This window comes from Cygnus olor, chromosome 15, assembly GCF_009769625.2.
Source record: "Cygnus olor isolate bCygOlo1 chromosome 15, bCygOlo1.pri.v2, whole genome shotgun sequence".
Lineage (NCBI taxonomy): Eukaryota > Metazoa > Chordata > Aves > Anseriformes > Anatidae > Cygnus > Cygnus olor.
This window is the reverse complement of record NC_049183.1, coordinates 713,844-733,679: the sequence shown is the minus strand read 5'-3', so window position 1 is coordinate 733,679 and position 19,836 is coordinate 713,844. Positions and strand designations below refer to the sequence as shown.

Below are 19,836 nucleotides of genomic sequence, written 5' to 3'. Positions count from 1 at the left end.
ATTTTTTTTTACTGTAAACAGTTTTTAAAGCATTTAGCTTTTGTGCTCACATATTCTGTGGTAACTACCTGCCTTAGACTGCGTGTGGAGGTTGTAGGTGCCTCACGTTGGTGGCTTCTTTAACCTTATTCAGGAGCTCACCATTTGTGCGAGGTTCACTGGCAGCTCAAACTGGCAGCCTCGACGCTTTGATCTTGGTTTCAGACAGTTGATTCTGTTAGTCACAAATGTTTGAAATGCCACGGCTGAGAGGTAAATGCTGATACGTTTAAAGTTATTTCTGTACTAAAGCTGGAAAGCTAACACATGGGAAAAGTAACATGGTGAAATCTCCTTATTCACCCTCTCTACCATATATACAGACTTTATACAGGCTATGTATTCAACTTTTTTTTTTTTTTAAATTAAGTGTACAAAGATTTGGGGAACCTTATCCTACGACAGTTGAGGTTGGAAGGGACCTCAGGAGGTCACCCAGTCCAGGCCCCTGCTCAGAGCAGGGTTAGCTAGAGCAGGTTACTCAGGATCCTCACCATTTGGAATTTGGGTGTCTTCTAGGATGGAGACTTCTCAGCAACTCTGGACAACCTGTTTCAGTGTTTGACTGCCTCCACAATTAAAAAAAAAAAAAGTTTTTTAATGTTTTGGTGGTATTTCTCATATTTCAATTTGTGCTTAATGCTTCTTGTCCTGGAACTGGATACCACTGGCTTCATCTTGGGAAATTTAGATTAGAGGTTAGGAGGAAATTGTTCACTCAGAGGGTGGTGAGGCACTGGAGCAGGTTGCCCAAAGAGGTTGTGGATGCCCCGTCCCTGGAGGTTTTCAAGACCAGGTTAGCTGAGGCCCTGAGCAACCAGATCTAGTGGGTGTCATCCCTGCCTATGGCAGGGGGGTTGGAACTAGGTGATTTTTGAGGTCCCTTCCAACCCGAGCTGTTCTATAATTCTATGATCTTCTTTATTTCCCACCCCAACAACATAGTTTTTTATTTATAGATACTGACGGGGGGTTTTATGAAGGGCATATAATAATATGTCCATTCAAATATCTTCCAAGAAAGACAGCTTACCTTGTGAGTCCTTATCCAGTTACTTTCAGGTCCATTTAATGAACATTAACAGTGCAGGCAGGGGAATGAAACAGTTCAATTTATGTAAGCAGCATTTAAATTGGACATAAATATCTAAGCAAATGAAAATTTCCTTCTGTAGTTCAGTAAGAGATTTCACTGTGGATAGATTCACTGAAATGTTTAGCTTTTAATGGTTTAAAAATATTTGTAAGAATTATCTTAAGTGTACTAAAGGTTTTTGATTATTTTTTTCTTTCCAGAATAGGGATGTTTAGGGTTTGTCTGTTTCATCCCTAAACATGTTGTCATATTTGAGGAAAAGAGAATAGACCAAAATGTAGTGCAGGTGACACATATCCAATTTCAACCAGTGTGCTTGCAAACACCTAGGCAGGTGCTTGGCTTGTTGCATTCTTGATGCAAATGCTTCTGCATAGACGTTCTGCTAAGTCTATGGAAGGCGTTCTGCTAAGTCTATGGAAGGTAATGGTATATCTGATCTCTCCCTCCTGTTCCTAAATAACACTGAGGAGTGGAATACCAGGATTTTGCAAGTTGAACAGATGCTTTGGAGGATGTTATAGGGTGTGTAGTTGGTGGTGAAAGTACCATTTCCTTCTCACTTCAAGGTATTGGCTTAAAAATAAATTCTTTTAGAGCAAGACAGGGATACCTTTCCTGATCAAAATTTAACTGTTCCCATGTTACTGTCCTGTTATGGAGGACTGTATGTAAAACAAGGTCCTTGTCATTCCCCTAACTTCTGTAGATATTTCCTCCTCAGAGCTTCCTCCCCATTTTTTTTTTTTCAGACTTGTTCTCCAAATTATCATATTCAGGAGTTTCCTGTCCAGCTGAGAGTTTCAGCAGGTGTGGTTTATTGCAAAGAGCCTTTCTGTCTGGTGTCAGGGTGCAGTGACAGCAAAACAGCAACCAGTCTAGTGCTTCTCCACTTCTGCATTGTCATCCTTCAGACATTGAAGCTAATTCAAATATCGCTTAATAAGCAGCACAGGTCAATTTTTTTCTCCCCATACCGCTACAGCTAGCTGCTTTCCGTGATAAGTTTTTTTTAACAATTGAACTTTTCGAAATGGCAAAGCAGACATCAGTAGATTGTATTTACTGATGTGAAAACTGATCTGTCTAAAGTTTGTGGAAATGTTGAAATCCAGATACTCATTGCAAGCTGAAAATGAAGCTTTGATCTGTTCTTGTTTGCTGCAGAATCATGTGTTTTAGATAAACTGAAATGACAGCTTATTTTCCTGTATACGTCTCTTAAGATTTTTGTGATGCATTTAAGAAACTGAAGTATCTTTTTTAAGGCATCTGTTTAAATGCTTTTTATATACACGTGTGTATATGAACGTATATATATACACACATACAAGTGAAAAATACACTTTGAATAAAAATAGCTAGTCATCTTAGGCTTACATTTTGCAGAAGAGATATCATATCTGCTTTTGGTTTCCTGCATCACTATAGATGCTAATAAATACTAGTCTTGTGCATTTTCCAGATGGCCTTGAAACACTGAACTGAGCATGAAGGTTTCACGATACTTTGAAAATTCAATTTTTTCACTAGTCTACGCTAGTAAGTTGGTGAGTGCTAACACACATTGTACAAGAAAATTATTTTTCAGTATATTTGAAACTTGACAAGAATCTGAGAGGAAAATGTATCTTTTATAGGTAATTCCAGAAGATATTTCCCTTTAAATGTGAACATCCACTTACTCCTTAATATCCTCATAAGGCGAGATTTTTCTGGACTTACTGGCATAACTCATCTGTAGTGTGTATGTGACATCTAGATTTATGCTTATTGGTAGTGAAGTGAAAGAGCTTAACTGAACAGTTTTGCTGGTTTACTAATAGTTAATTATAGAATGATTTACTTAAGATGATGCTGTGTTCTGTGCTGGATTTTTAGCTTTGGTTTACAATACTTTAAACTGCCTCCTTAGTACAAGCAAATAATAGATTGGTATTTTACAACTTTATACCTGTAGAAATCAAAGTGTTTAAATCATGTAACAGTAACTATTAAATCAAGATGTTTAAATAATTTAATTATTAAAAGTACAGCTTAACAGTCTTAAGATAATTCCAGAAAACAGCGCTACAATATGAAGTCCCTCTGCCTGGGAATCACTAGTCTTGTATTCACAGTAAAATAAGTTTAGCAACAAGCTTGCTTCTGCTTGACTGCAGTACTCCGAGTATGATCAGCATTTATAGTATGTTCTCTTATTTTTAGTTATTTTGAGGTGTTCAGAAATAAATCTTCAGAGGAAAAAGAACAGTAATGGTAAAAAAAAAAAAAAAAAAAAAAAAAAAAAGCTCTTAAAATTCTGTGTTTACTACCAGAGCAAATTTTACTTTCGTAAACATATTTTAGATAGCTAGATTTTTGTTCAAGTATACTCAGACCTGGTCAGATTATTGCGTTCTTTCCAAAGTTAGTGATGTTTTTGCATGTTTTATTTCAAAAAAGAGTTTTTAAACTGATTTAAAAAAAAATTGATTTTTCAGATTTTTCATCTCACATTGTTCTTGGGGGAAAAAAAAAGAACAAAAAACTTTCAAATTACTTGCCTGTCGGTTTGCATTCTGAAATGTGCTCCTTGGCAATCTCCTCCGTTTATCTTCTCAATTCATCTGTATACAGTTCTGTATTTTCCCCCTTTTCCTATTACAGAGGTTATCTTAAACCTCTTTTCCTTTTTCCTAAATTTCCAGTGTCTTGTGACACTAAATTTCCAGAATCTTGTGACAGTTGTTTTTTTTTAATGTGTTTACCATTAGTAATATCCTTGAGACCTATTTCTTTATCTGAAACTGGTGGTGAGAAACCCTTTAAAGATGAATTCTTCTTTTAAAGTGGTTAGTATTTCTTGCAGTAAAAGATTGCAACTCACTCTTAGCAGTTCTTTTTGTTCTTTCCTGCTGTTCCTGAAGGGAACAGTGCTCACCTCCTCAAGAAGGTTGGTAGAATCCAGTCCTGATGAAGAGGACTAATAGGTGAACTGAGATTTTTCTTCTGATGGACAAACTAGAGATGGCAGTCATAAGCGATAGAACAGTTTTGAACTTCTCTGAAAGAGATGTTTATTGTGAAGAGAAACAAAAGTAGTCTTAGACTGTTCAAAAACATGGTTGAAACAGCTTGTCGAAAAACACTTGGGCTAGAGAGCATGGTGTATATAACTATATTCAAAGGACTTACGTAAAGTTTGAAATTGCTTTGTAAATTCTTGGGGTGAGTGTGGGGAGTATGTTATAGTTTTGTCAAGGACCATGTATGAAGTTCTGAAGTTCTTTGCAGTGAGTCTAGCCCAGTAAGCAGTAAAGCAGAATTTCTTACCAAAAAGGCTGCATGCTTTTGGAAAAAGTTCTTTATGTCAAGTGCGGAGGCAGTACGTTAACTATCTGCAGCCTGCCAGATAAATCCAAGCTCATCTTGGACTGCCAGCTAAATACACAGTGTGCTAAATATTTTCTGTAAGAGTTTCCGATCTCTGCAGAGGATTTCTAGAGTTGTGATGACTATAAATCATAGAATCACTAAACATCAAGCTCTGAGGCAAGTCAGATATTTAGACCATCTCCTAAAGACAGTCTTATTTAGACCGTCTCCTAAAAGTAACTGTTACATTCTTCAAGACTTCAGATAATAGTCTTTCAAGGCTAATAGTTTGGCTCTGTGTGTGTGTATTTTCAGATAACTTACATCTTTCTTGCTGCAGACAGCTGAAGTCTTTGAGCTCTCCTTGCTAGGCAGTATTTCCTAGGACTTGTGTTTTTCTTGGAGAAAGTCCAGAGAGCTGCATTTAGGGCCCAAAATCTTGGCACTATAGTGTCCAAACAGTTGGAAGCCTCATCTTGCATGAGGAAAAATTAAGCATTGCTGTTAATACCAGAAGCGATACTGTATTCTCAGATGAGTTCACTGGAAATGTATTTAACCACATTCTCTTCTGTTTTTGTCATAGGATGACTATAGCATATGACCCTGTAGCAGCTGTGAACTAGAAACAATAACATAAATGGGATATACTGGCTTGTATAAAGTCAAAAGATTCCCATAACAGTTGCCTAATAAATGACTGATTTTCCTTTCTGTCCTTTGATTAAATTTTATGGTAATGCTTTGCCTTCAGTTGTTTTGTTTTTTAAGATTTGAATTTGCTTGCTATAAATAGTGGTAGTTGGAGGTAAGAGAGAAGAAAAAGAGCTGTGTATATTAAATATGTGAATGAAAGTATCAACTTGATGAAATAAACTAATACAGTTAGATTAGCAAAGGTTTGCTAGGGGAGGTGACAGTGCAATTCGTGGGACTCTCAGAAGACTTTGGGTGTAAAGAATGGGATTTAGTCACTTCTTAAGAACTATGGGAACATACAATGAGGAGGTTTGGAAAGGATCAGGGAGGGGAGGGAACTCTTTTGAGATCTGTAGTTTAAAGGGGCTTTCACTGTAATGGTTAAAAGAGGATATGATTATTCAGTGTAAATGTACAATGTGGGTGGGTAAAGGAAAAGATGTAACCTCATTTAACTAATGGCAAAAAAGGTACAATTTACCATGAAAGTCCATGTAGTCTTGAAGTTGGAAGGCTTCCAACAGTCAGAGGAGTAACTTTTCAGGCCTCTAGAAATGGAACTTGCCTCAGACTGGAGCCTAAGTTTATAAAGAAGTAGATATAATTACCTGCAGAGGTGTTGGATGGTATCTGTGGTCTTTCAACAAGACTCGAGACTTGTTGAGTAAAAGAAATCAACACTGGTGCAATTTTACCCCTGAAGTGAAGTGATCTTTTATACTAAAAGATAGTGAAAGAAGTGTGTTGTAATATACATCTTATGAGTAGCTCTCAACTTGTGTTGTAAAGATGATTGCACTTGTATGTATTATATGGTCCAGACCCAGGACTGCCTGAACGTGGTCCAGGGCAGCCTGCTCTAGGTGGCCCTGCTTGAGCAGCAGGGTTAGACCAGATGAACTCCAGAGGTCCTTCCAACCTCAACCGTTCCATGATTTTTGTATTCAAGTCGTTTTCATGTGAAACCACCAAAACCCAGAATCCTTAAGTTATGTAGCTATATAACTTTTTTCCTTCTTTCAGATAACAGTGACCTAATTGCATGTACAGTCATAACAAAGGATGGAGGTCAAGTTCAAAGATTCCTGGCTGTGGATATTTACCAGATGAGCTTGGTTGAGCCAGATGTTGCCAGACTTGGCTGGGGAGTAGTTAAGTTTGCAGGCCTTTTGCAGGTAAGAGGTTTTAATCTGTATTTTCTCAGCTGAAAATCTCTATTTATGTAGGATAAATAGTAATAACAATATTAGTTTATATATTTAAGGTCTGTGCCCTGCTTGCCTGTTTCTTCTCTGACTAGTCTTTTTTAGTTCCTGCCTTTAAACTATTCCTATTTTTCTGAAGATGTTTTTATAGATAACTAGAGGCACACTTAAAAACGTGGTAACTTCCCCGATATACATTGGGGTATGTTCATTTGAACACTGAAATCATATAGAATTAGGGTTGAGTCCCAGATGTTTTCCTTCAGTGTCACAGTAATGAACCTTCCCAGTGTTCTGAACCTCGTACAAGGGTAGAGAAGGTGACAGTTTGAAACTTCAGAATGATTTGTGCTTATCTAATTGATTTTAAAAACTTCAGAAAGTTTGTCGTTAACATTGGCTAAAGAGACATAAACGTTCATGTCTCCTGAAAATTCTCTATGCTCAAATAATTGCATTTTAAAATGACTGAATCTTTAGGAGTGCCATTTACTGCAGAACTGAATCCAGGATTGTACAACTTGCATCGTTTTTTTTTTTTTTTAGCTGGAAACTGTTTTAAAATGCTAACTTTTTTCATTAGCTATTTGCCCTCTCTTTCTTTTCAGGATATGCAGGTGACAGGAGTGGAAGATGATAGTAGAGCTCTGAACATAATTATTCATAAACCTGCCTCAAGTCCTCATTCTAAGCCATTTCCTATCCTTCAAGCAACCTTTATTTTTTCTGATCACATTCGCTGCATTATTGCAAAACAACGTCTTGCAAAAGGTCGTATCCAGGCTCGGCGTATGAAAATGCAGAGAATAGCAGGTAAGCAGTTACTTTGAAATGATTCTGAGAAATGAAACTTACATGTCATAGCAAGTCACTCTGTGATGTAAGGTTAGAAAAAATCTGTTAGAAAACTGAGAAATGTGCACAGAACTGCAAACCAGTGTCTAGTTTCCAAGGAAGGGATCATATACGGTGGCGTTAATTATAATGATTTATGCTTGGGTGTTGTGATGATGAGCATTCTAAAATTTTAAAAAGAGTATCAGCAGCTAGATTTTTGTGTTTAGAGGAAATACATGTGAAGAGATGAAAGAAAGAGTTACTTCAAGTAATCAGCAAAGAGTCTGATACAAGTCTAATACAAGTCTATTTTGATACCTAAAATTTTAGGTTGAAGGGCCATGCAAAGGCATTTTTTGCCACTTTAAAGTAGGTTGTCCTTTAAATGGCTTTCTGCAATGTTCACTTGTAACTATGAATGGTTTTACCCATACAGGGAAAAATGGAAGGTGGTGGTTTGTTTGTTTGTTTTAAAACTCCTTGCATTCCACAAACTATACTAGGAGTTTACTGTAATCCTTGTTTCTGCTCCCCTTTATTCTGGAGCCTACTGTGACCATGGTGTGAACAGCAGTGATAAAAAAATTTGCAGGAAATCAACTGCAATTAAGAGGTAAATGCAAGCAAGTTTAGACAGTCTGGTGCAGTCTTAAGATTCTGGGCAAGCTATTGATTTTATGTAATCTACTCATTCTTTTATGTATTCTTGAGTAACAACTATCAATTGTGATTAAACATAGCTCTCCTGGATCTTCCTGTTCAGCCTTCAACTGAAGTTATGGGTTTTGGACACAGCTCTGCAGCTGCATCCCAACACCTTCCATTTAGATTTTATGATCAGGCACGACGTGGTAGCAGTGATCCTACAGTACAACGCTCTGTTTTTGCATCTGTTGACAAAGTTCCAGGTAAGATTAGCATTAATTACCATGAAATTCTTGATGTGTTTAAAATAAATCAAAGAAGCTCACTTTGAAAGTTCTAACTAGACTCCTTTTGAAGAAAAGAGTTTGCTAGAAACTGTATACCAAAGAATGAAAACAGCTTGTTTACATGTTTAGTAGAAAGTCTTTTCCATGAAGCTTGGCAAATACCTTTTAAATGAGTTTGATTGTAATTTATCTGTCTTTTTATCGTATCAATAGTTATTTTTAAAAAAAGATTAACAAATGTTTAGAAATGCTTTGACAGCTACCCATTAAGTAGTGATTATCTCATGTCTATCGCAAGATGACTAGCGTAGCCAGGGGCGGTAACTCAGACTCCTTGTTCTAGTTCTGCCTTAGAGATGTGAATGCAAGCACATTTGTAACTCACGGTCATGGCCTTATCATATGCCTTCAATTTATTTTTCTCAGAAGTCATATAATTATTAAAAGTGTGTTGGTCCAGTATTAAAAAGCTTGTTTTTAAGCTTGACTGTTTTACTTCTGAAATAGCAATTTAGTCATAGTTGACTACTTGTGTTCTGAGTGCAAGGACTGAGAACAGATCCGTTGTACTGTCAAACGGTTCAGTATGGTTCAACCTTTGAATTCTACCTTAAATAAGGCCGGGAAGTCTTTGTCTTAGCAGAAAGCTTCCTGAGTCTTTACATCAAGATTCTGTAAGAATAGTTGATAAATGCAATAAAGTTTTCTGCATCTGTGATATTATGTGTTTACCAAACATGTAGAGATGACATCTGTACTTTGAAAGAAAAAAAATAGGTCTGTAGAAGGTACTTCCATTCACAAAGCTTTACATCCACAGGTGTGTAACTGTTCAGATCTGTTGAGATGTGTGTAGATATTGCAGGGTGTGTGTAGACAGAGGAAGGTACGTATTCAATTTATGACTTGAATACAAGCCATTAATACATACAAATTGTTTATTGGATATGAATTCAGTGGTTCTTCCTGTTATGTTCAGTTGTTTGAAACCTCAAATTTTGAGGCTTTAAAGGTCATTTACAATAGCTGATACAGCATTTAGTGAACATGAACAAGACAAATAACTTCCAGATTTCCAAGATACTCAATTTCATTCAGTCATAGAGAAGTTTGGAAAATACTAAAATTGCTTTTTTTTTCACTGCTCTTACAACAAATTCTGTGATTTGTATTTGCAAAAGCTGAACTGAACATACAACTCCAGAATGAGACTTATGGGAAAAAATTAGCCCTAGGAAGACAAGTAATACATGGGTGTATATTCCGGGTGTGTTGTGAGCAATATATCCATGGCAGTTTCTCCAAACACACTGGAAGTGCTTTAATGCTTTGTCATCATTTACAAACTGAGTTAGTTTGAATCATCATGTTTCTAATACTCAGTATTTATGCAACATATCTGTCAGTTGTGCATAGGTCCGTCTCAAAGTTATTAGCAGTTTCTCACCAGTCTGTAAAGACAGCTGGGATACTGTGCATTGCTTCATCTACTTTAGAGCTAACAAGACAGAAAAGGGCCACAACTACTCTTAAAACATTAGCTTGGAATTGGGGTTAAAGGGATGATTCTAAATCAGTCCTGTTTTTTTTTTTTCTGTTTTAACTCATTATTTTTTATTTCACAAATTGATCTCTGCAAAGCTCTTCATCCAGATGGTGAAACTTTCTCATTTGGGATTGAGTCATTTTGAAGTTGTATCTTTTTGAAAGTGCTTAATTTTGCTCTATCATTACAAAATGATGTAAGCTTGTTACTACGAGCTGCCAGTCATTTCATAAATCTCAGCATTTCTCTTTAAATGTGATCCACAGATTAAAAATTCAAATCCTCTACTTAGAAAATAGATGTTCTAGTGCCTTCTATCTGACTCAGAGCTCAACTTGCCTGAGTGCTGAGCATGGAGAAGAGAAATCAAAAGCTTTCAGATTGCTGGTCATATATCACAAAAGTCGAGTTCATTATGTATGATGGGAATGAATTTTCTTGTTTGACTTGAGACTTTCATGGAAAAGGTGTGGTTGGAAAGATGCCAGCATTACAGAATCAACCTTCTGTAAGAGGAGTGTACAAGTAGTCATGACAAGTGACATCATTTACTGATTTTGGGGGGGGAGGGTGGGGAGACGACAGGCCACTCGGTTCAAACAATTGTATACTTACTTTGATCTCCAGGAACTGAAGATTTTCAGTGTATGCACATACAAATCCAGAGAAAAAGTATTTTAAATCTTTCGTTTGATAACAAGTATGACAAATCACTCAACATGAAGTTTTTCAAATCCCACAATTTTGGAAGGCATTTTGTAGCAGTCAGTAGTAACATACAAATGTGCTAATATATTGTTTTACATCTGATTACAAAATACATATCAAATGCCCCTACCTTCTCACTTTTGCTAATGAATGAATGAGGATTCCCAGTTCCACATGATTTTGTTTTGAATTCATTCATATTTATCCCTTAATCAGGCCTGGAATTATTTTTACTTTAAGACAAAAGTTTTATAATTTTCTTGAAGATTATTGAATAAGTTGCAGTTAAGGTACAAGCTTCCTGTTTTCATTTCTTAATGCTACAACTTTCAGTGATGTTTGACTTTTGCAAAGCTCGTATAGTATGTGAGAAACACAACAGCAGTAGAAAGTTGATTTGATTATACTTTGTAAGAAAAAGGTTAAGCTTTTCCTGGTGATGGTGGTTTTTTTGTGGATTTAAAGGAGAGTTATGTTTTTGGCAATATTTTTAGAAAACTAATCACCTTTTTGAGTAGGACAGTGTTACCTGTCAATGTTTTGCAGCTAGAGTGATTTAAGAAATTGTCAATATTATTGTTTTAATTCCTCCTGCAAATGGCACTCGATACAGAGAATTTTAGTGCAACTAATTGAATTAATTCTCTAATCCCCCTTCTCAATGATTTTTAAAGTTTTAAGACCACTTATTTCAGTGTTCTCTGGTACATTTTCTGTGTCATGCAGCATGTAGCACTGTACATACACATATATACATATAGTGCTGTACTTTGCCAGGGAGCATGCAGTTAGCTCATTGCAGTCAAACTGTGCTCAACGTTGCTATATCATTTTTTGGTCTAAAGTTAAAATCTGTTTTTAAAGTTGTTCTTGGTACTTGGGTGGATGTGGGGAGAGATGGTAATAGTTTAAAACTGGGTTTTGTGCAAGTTGGGTGAGAAGTGGCATGTAACAGACCATGCTTCAGAGCATCCTTGTTAACATTCTTATGTAAATCACAGGTTTTGCAAATGCTGTTACTCATCCCTGATGACTGGCCTTATAAGCTTGGCTGTTATTATCAAAGAAGAACAGAGGCAAAGTCCTTCACTTGATCAATTTTATCTTGAAGCCATAGCTATGAATATACTTCAGGGTCTCTTTTAGGTTAATGCCCGTGCCAGAATGTTAGAGCACTTCAGAGACCGCGTAGTTGGCTGGTCTATTCACCATCTCATATATTACTTATGTATTTATATGATGCTTTTGAAGCACTCTTCATGTAAACAATTACATTGTTTTCAAAGAAACAAAGCAGAATTGGTAGGTCTCCTGTGAACATAGGTCTTAGGTTTAAAGTAAATTAATTGTTCTCCGGGCAAACTCAAATATCAGTTTCAAATACAAGTTCTATGCTGATGTTTATATGCTCAGTGTGTGGTGAAAGCCTGTATTAACATATCTAAATATTTTTAACAGCTACGGTTGTTTTCCTGCTGTGAATCTTTCTTTCAAAAAGCAAGTTAAATCCATAGATGTCTCTTTCTATTTTCTTCTTTGTTAATACTGTAAAATATGCTGAAAATATTCAGATTTAGGGGAAAAAGGTTTAAGAAAAAATAGTGCTAATATTAGCCATTGCAAGCAAAGTATGACCATCTTTTAGTTTTAAAATCTGGAGGAAGAAAAATGGGCTCCTTTTAGAGCATTATCCCCCTTTAAATGAGGAGGGGGCAGGTAGGTGAGAGTTTATATAAAGTTTGCATTGCTTCCTGAAAATAGTTCTAGGAAAACTTAAATCCAAGTATTGTTTAAGCAGTGTTTGAGATTGCTTGGATATATATGTAACAGAACTAAAATCTTCTTTATATATAATTCACTAGAAGCATATTATACACTCTAAAAATGTTCTTCTTTGGCACGTCACCACAAGTGGGCATAAGATCATAGATTTTTTTTTAATTAATAGGAAGGCATTCTTGAAATGTGTATAACCCTTCAGAATTTAATTACTGTATCCATCCACATTAAGGAAACAGATTCTTTTGATCACAGGTGATAAGCATCCGCACTTCTTACTAATTTTATGAATTGCTCAGCACATTTGAATGCTGTATACAAGTTATTTTGGAACTGTGATATAGGACTGATCAACCCTTTCACATTTGTCATCAACCACAGCCACCATGGGAACATCAGATTGGGGTATTTTACTTCAGAACTAAACTGAAGTTTGGAACATCTGGACTGGATTCTGAATAATTCTAATTTTCTAATGAATGGAAACATTTTAGAAAAATTTTATGTCACCGTTTAACTTTTTAAAATGTTTTCAGTCAGGGACAGATGTATTGTTTTTTGTTGGTTTGCTGGAAATTTGGTTTAATGCATCGAGGCAAGTGGATTCATTAGTTATGTTTTAGTGCCTGTTAATATGCCTTGAGACATACAAGGCACCTGCATGGGGCTGGCAGCTACCTTACGTGACCTGTGGGATGGAGCCAGCCCCCTCTGAAGGAGCAGCTGCAGCCCTTGCTTTCAGCAAAGGACAGCCAGGTGACAGCGTTAAACAAAACAGAACAAAGGAGTTCAATGTGAGAACTAGTGTGAGATGTTTCAAGTGTCCCATGCACCAGGATTCTGGGATGTAGTTGCTTTTGTTTCCCATTAGTGTATTTAAAGTATTTTTAAAATTCCTTTGTACTAATAATTCCTTTACAAGAATAATGGAAGTTAACTGCTAACTCTGATTATCACCTCAGCTTGTTTTTTTCTGATTAATATTCTGTGAACAATCCCAAGTTTGATATTTAGTTATGGCTGCTGCTTTTAAAGACCCAACTCTACTGCCTTTTTTTTTTCTATGTATTTATATTGTCTGGCCATCAGATTTGAGGTACGAGCTAAATGCTATTCTTCCTATCATCAGAATGATCTGGAACAAAATCACTTCTGTACAGAGGTATTCAAGCAGAAGTGCCTAATAGGGTAATTTGACAGCACTAAGATTACACAAGATACAGCAAACACGATTTATTTAATAGGAATTACTGCTCATGTGCAAGGAATGAAAGATACCATTGACGCTGAGTTAAATATGCAGGAGTGCTAGTTTTTTGGTTTTCTTTTTTTGATAAGAAACAGGATTGGAAATGGAATCTTTCCCATTTAGAATTTGGGAAATTTACTATTTACAAGGATTAATTTTAGTAAAAATCAGCACTTTATAATATCTCCCCATGTTCTGAGGGAGACTGAGAATTCTGGGCTCTTGTATTACAGTGCAGATGTGCTTTTCGAATTAACTTGTTAACTTTTCATCTTAACAACATGCCATTTGAACTACAGCAGTTAGTCCCATATCTTAGAGTTTGATGGAAGAAATTGTGGCATACTTAACCATTGAGTTCCTTTGTACATTAAGGGACAGCTAAAATAAATGTTGTTTCAGTGAAGTATCACTCTTGGTGAGGATGTGCTGGCAAGGCGTAAAGAGTATCAGCTGTGGCAAAGAATCAAGTCCTGATGACTGGGCTAGAAACTAGTTGCTTAAGTATATTGAATTGATGAGAAGGATTGTGAGTAAAGCTACAGTCATCACATATTGTCATTGCATGGCAAAATGGGGAGACTAAGAATGTCAGTTAATCATTTTTTTAATGCTGGTTGAAGTAGCAGTGGCTACTGGCAATTGAGTTCCATGTAACCAATTTGTTTTGTATATTTTTTTCCTAATGGAAAAACTTTTTACTGTTAAAACAGTTATTCTTCAGCTCTATGAGGCTGTAAGTGGATTTCTTAGGTTTAAACAATCTCTTCAAGCTGGAGTGCATCATTTTTCTGAGGCAGAATAGCACTTTGTAAAGGTGCAAAGTATTGCAATACCAAAAGTATTTTGATGTTTGGTGTGAAATTTGCTGTTACATAAAACGTAGCAAAAGGGTGACTGTTGATATATAGTTTACGAAGGAAACACTGTCTTGTGAAACGTTCTGATTAGGGAAATAAGATCTCCTGCAAGGAACTGGGAAGGTGCATCTTTACAGTAATACCTTAGCCATAAATAGCAAGTTCTGTTGGAGCAGAATCATGACTGTTGGAAAGGAAATAGTTGTGTTTGTAACTGAGCTTTATTATAACCGGAGAGTCATAAAGTAGTGACAAAGGCACCTCTAGAAGCTCTTGGGTATTGTTTTAATTCCTGTAGCCATGATTAATTCTGCTCACCTTTCTTCTGCAGATTTTTCCTGGAAGAATTTCCTGGTTATAATATTTGTTCTTGGTCAATGGTTTCCATTTACAGTATTTTGAGTGATTAAGACTTTTCCTCCCCTCAATTACCTTCTGCAAGCATACTTAAAATCCTTCATCAGCAGTTGTATTGTTCTTTTTTTTTTAAAAAAAAAAAAGATGGTTGATTATTTTCCCATTAGCAAATTCAGTGATTTCTTGACATGTTTCATCTTAATTTTTTATAATGGGTGTTCGTTTTTGCTGTATCCTCTTCCCATCATCCTGTGTTGAGATACTCGTACTTGGACACTAGTGCTTTCCTTTCCTGTAATAAACAAAGTAAGGAGCTCTTCTATCTCACAAACTGATCATTGGAAGCTTTGTACTTCAAGAACAGGAGTGTTGCAAGAAAGAAAACGTTATGTAGTTTATAAAAGAAACAAAATAATTTGATAAATTTGGACAGATTAGGACAAAATATCCAGAGTGCCCTCACAAGATACTGGCAAAACTCAAATTGAAGGCATGCTTCCCCCTCTGATAATTCACCCCTCACCCCTTGCTTACTGGTTGGCACATGCTTTTATTTTAAAAAGTGTTCTATATTCTATATCTGGGTGGGCTTGTCCTGTTTTAATGACGTAAAATGTTAACGTGGGTAGGTGTGCTGCCACCTGAACTCATGAGCTCACTGTCTCCTACTCGCTGTAACAATTTAAATTCTTACGTATGGAATTTTTAGGAAGCTTCATCTTATTTGTGTATACCAGCTGAAAGCATTACCCTCCTGTTTATATTCACCTAAAGCGAACTGAAGCATGGAAGTGCTCTGCAGTTCAGTGCAGAGTTCAAAATGCTGATTTAGAGGGAAGTCTAATACAATAACCACTTGGGTATTGCGTACACAGGAAGCCCTTCTTTAGAACAGTGATGAAGAATGCAAGGTTGAAAACTACTGTATTTTTGTGATTCCATGCACTTTTGTGATAGTTTTACTTATAGATTTTTACTTACATTTATCTACATATTTTATTAGTGATTTTGCTATTTTAACAAACATACTACAATTAATATATTGTCAAAATAGTACTGTTACCCTAATCAGCTGGACAGCAATATTTAAGTATTTCATTATTCTGGAATTTGAAATCATGATTGGCAGTCCTGACTCTTAATATTTACTATTAATATATCCCTGTATATTTATATAACAGTGTTGTCGTAATGTAAATTCCAGCTTTACAAACCTGTTCAAAATCCTGTTTATAAGTAGCTGTGGCTAATAATTTATATATATACACACACAAAAAAAAATACAATATATATATGATTTTTTTTTCTTTGGAGAATTCAAAGATGAATACATGCAAATACCAAGAAAGCTCTTTAAGACAGCCTTATGTGGGGATCAGTGTCAGCCAAGGAAACGTGAAAAAGGGATGTCTATTCTGCCTTGAGTGCTAAAGAAGTGATGAGCATTAACTTGCTATAAAACAATGGAATGACAGTCATGCTTTATTTTTCACTTCTCCAATTATGCATGATGGAAGCAAGGGAAGAATCCTGAGTAAGGGGTGCTGTAAATCTGGAATTTATATGGAAATTATCAGCTAAACTCTTCCAAAATGATTTGAAGAAAGCAAGCAATGTTTCTAAAATAGTACTAAAATACCAAAATTTTTTGAACTAACTTGGTTTGCTTCTTGTTTGTCTGCCACAAGATTATTATTAAGCTTCTTCCTGAAAGACCACACTGAAACTCAATAGTGTTTCAAAGTGTCTTTTATGGGAAATGATTGAATGGGCACAGGAAGAGAAGGATAATGGCATTGCTGAAAAATCTGTCAAGCCTAAACAGAGGTTCTCAGAAACAACTGCTTGCAATTGTTGTATTGTTGTTTGTTTTTTCCACTCTGTTCCCTAGTATTATTCAACATTTCTGCTAGTGCAAACTCTAAATGTAAAATCATGATGAATGCCTTAGGATTGGTGCATTTACACATAACTACCCCTTGTATATGAAACTGTTAAATGCTTTTCTGATTCTTAATTTCACTCTGCTGCAGTTGGCAAAGTATTGTCTTTTTTGTTCCTTTTGTTTCTTGTACCTTATACAGGGAGCCTCTACACTGTACTTTTCCAGAAACTATTATCGTGATTCTGATATGACCTCAGAATTACAGCTTTTAGGAAGTAAATTATGTGACATTGAAAATAAAAAGTTAAACATGCATTTGATGCTTGCAAAAACTTGGCAGAAAAAAGTTTTGAAAACTGAGCAGGATTAGAAAGCTGCTTTCATAAGCATGGGACTTTTTTCGTTCAGAAATCACCAATGTGGAGATGGGTATGGTATGCTCACTTAGAGTAAAAATTTTCTCTTTTAAATTACTGACATAAAATAATTGCAACACATACGGTTCCACCCTATCCAGGATATGCCTCTAGAATCCCAATTCTCATATAATCATCCATCCTTGGAGGTATTTAAGAGATGTGGGGCATGGCACTAAGGAATGTGATGTAGCGATGGAATTTGGTAGGTCAGGTTGGCGTTTGGACTTGATGATCTTGAAGATCGTTTCCAACATAAATGATTCTGTGATTTTTTTTCTGTGATCTTCTGAAGAGACATTGATTATCAGCTTGGATAGTTTGATTCCTTCAGTGTTAAAAGTCAGTGAGTTTTTAGACTTTTATGTAATAACTGTAAATAGTTCTTACGGTGGTCAGAAAAAGCTGCCAATTTCTAGGTAGTGTTCTGGGGCTTGAGCCCGATTTATAGAGTTCAATCATCTGGAAGTGAAATCAGTGACAGTTTTCTCTGAAACGGTGGAGCACTATAAAAATATCCAGCTATGCTTGTCTTAAATCCCTTCCAAAAATAGAACTACTTCAGGCTTGACATCTTTCCCTCAGCTCAAAATTGATAAAATGTACTGAACCGCCATTTTGTGTTGACATAGGTGTAGGATGAAAATAAATGTATTTGTGTTTGCAACTGTGAAAAATTAATATTCGTGTAATGCACAAAGATTTAGCACAAGCGAAATCTGTTTTGGGATTCCCCCATCTTCAGCAAGAGGGCAGATTTCAATTTCAATTTTCAGCTCAGCTGTCCTGCACAGCAGCCAGTCATTCAAACGTTGTTCGCTATCCCACCAGTTACTTTGGTAACTGGTTGTGGGTTGAGTTTCAGTACTCTCTTAAAATAAATTACAGCAAGAAATAACCTATTTTCATGGTGATCTGCTTACCAGAACAACTGAACCATAGACAGTTCAGCAAATGCAACTAAAGGTGTTATATGGGGGCAGGAGAGAAAAGGAGTGGGAAACTCTTAAGCTGGGTGAACTGCCAAAGAAACCGTACTTATTTAGCTGTACCTTTATTCATGTCTTGCAGATGATTCAGTCATTTCCCATTTTTATGGCACTTTGAAAAACTATTGAGTTTCAGTGTGGCCTTTCAGGAAGAAGCTTAATAATCTTGTGCAAGCAAAACGAGCAGTGGTATGGGCACTCCAAGCTCTAGGGCCATGCATTCAGACTGATGAGAGTTTCTTTTGAATGTTTAGCCGTTCTGAGTTCTGGTCATCTTACTGAGTGAGGACAGTGCCCCTGGAAAAAGGTGACCTTGTATTTCAGATAGTCATAAACACAGAAGTTTGGAGGCTGACACAAGCTGTTGTCTAGATATATTTTAGGAAAGTTCTGCATCCAGTCCTATATGATACAATTTTATGTCCTGTTCTACCATGTGCAGTTACTGCAATTTGAAATAAATGTTTACATTTTGACAGCGCTAGAGAACACACTGAGCCTTTATGAGCTTGTTCTTTAGCTTCCCAGGAAATCTGTCAGCCATCGCCTCTTGACTCACAACTTGACAAGTTCTTTTGTTAAATATCGCTTCTGTATGGGCTGCAAAGAGTTCCTCCTGGATTCTCTTTTATCAAGGGCTGTTATTCTCAGCTATAGGTTCAGAAAATGTCATGTTTTCAGACAGGGTGAGTTACCCGCAGTTGCATAGATGATAATTGAAGGAGTCTGTACATACGGTGGCCAAAGAAGTAGTGCTTAAATATTTCCATTCAGGAAACATTCGCATGCAAACACACTAGGACTGTTGCTGTAAGGTTGTCTTAGACCTGGTAGTGCATCAAGCAATGGATCTTGCTTTGGACTAGAGGAGTAACCAAGGAGGGAAAGGGTTTTTATAATATTTTGAGCAGTCTATGTCTTTATAGGAAAGAAGAGAACGAAGTTCTCCTTTGTGTTTGTGGACCACCTCTTGCTGTAGGGAATTATCTAAGTGAAACTCTGTTTGAAGGAGAGAGCTACAGTTTTTTTTGTGTTTATCTACGTAACATAAGAAACTGCTGTTGTAGAACTTAATCATTTTTGCTCTAGTTTAATCTGTTTCCAGTAGCAAGGAACATTATGGCATGAAAACTGGCTGTGCTGTCAGAGGTGGTTTCCTGAGAGTTTGCACTAGATAGCATGAGTTTATGCTTCAACTGCAGTCTTTTTGCTGCGTACTAGGATAGTACTGACATTTTATATTTGAATCTTCTTTGTCTGTATAAACTGTTCTTTCATGTCTTAGACTACTGAAATAAGTGTAAATAAACAGAAGTAAATGTAGCTAAATTTCTGCCTCTGTATTACATATTCTCTGTGAAGCTGCTCATTTACGGGTCTGCAAAGAGGAGCTGAAAAAGCAACCCTGTCATGACAGTTGTTTCATGGGAAGAAGGGAGAGAAATTATAAGATAATTTGCAAACATATGCTTCGGTTTAAGAATTAAATCCGTAAAACATGAGCTCTGTTCTGCAGAACCTTTGCACAAGGAGTCTTGCTGAATCAGGCCAGCTCCTCCTGTATAGTCGCAGTAGGACTGTCTGCTTTCTCCACTATTATGGTGAGGATGGAAGCTTCTCCTCCTTTGAAATAAAAACAGGGCAAACCTTTCGTGGATCTAGAATGCCTTGCATGGGTGCGACCTTGCACAGCCCCAGGAATGAAACAAAATAAATTGATGTAAGCACTTTTCTACCAAAGGCACTAGTAGCTATTCCAAAAACGTTTCTTTCCCTTTAACAGATGGCTTTCTGTCTCCTGTGTGATCACAAGCCCATTGATTGTTCCTTGTTTCCCACCCTAACTGCTGTTTCCGAACACAAAGTATTGTGTAAGAAACCC

General features: G+C 36.4%; 1 protein-coding gene across 9 annotated transcripts in view; it reads left to right on the top strand.

Annotated features, from left to right (window-relative positions):
• Window positions 1-19,836, top strand: part of CLEC16A (C-type lectin domain containing 16A) — a 97,119-nt gene that overhangs the window by 44,513 nt on the left and 32,770 nt on the right. For 8 of the 9 annotated variants that reach the window (XR_005824568.1, XR_005824567.1, XM_040574660.1 and 5 more), the window contains 3 exons: window positions 6,215-6,366; window positions 7,005-7,209; window positions 7,974-8,141. Coding sequence is in view for 7 of the 9 variants with exons in the window: in XM_040574660.1 (XP_040430594.1) it covers window positions 6,215-6,366; window positions 7,005-7,209; window positions 7,974-8,141 (525 nt within the window). In the remaining 2 variants the exon portion in view is untranslated. Of the gene's footprint in view, window positions 1-6,214; window positions 6,367-7,004; window positions 7,210-7,973; window positions 8,142-19,836 lie in introns of those variants that run through there. The other variant, XM_040574662.1, reaches the window with a different exon arrangement.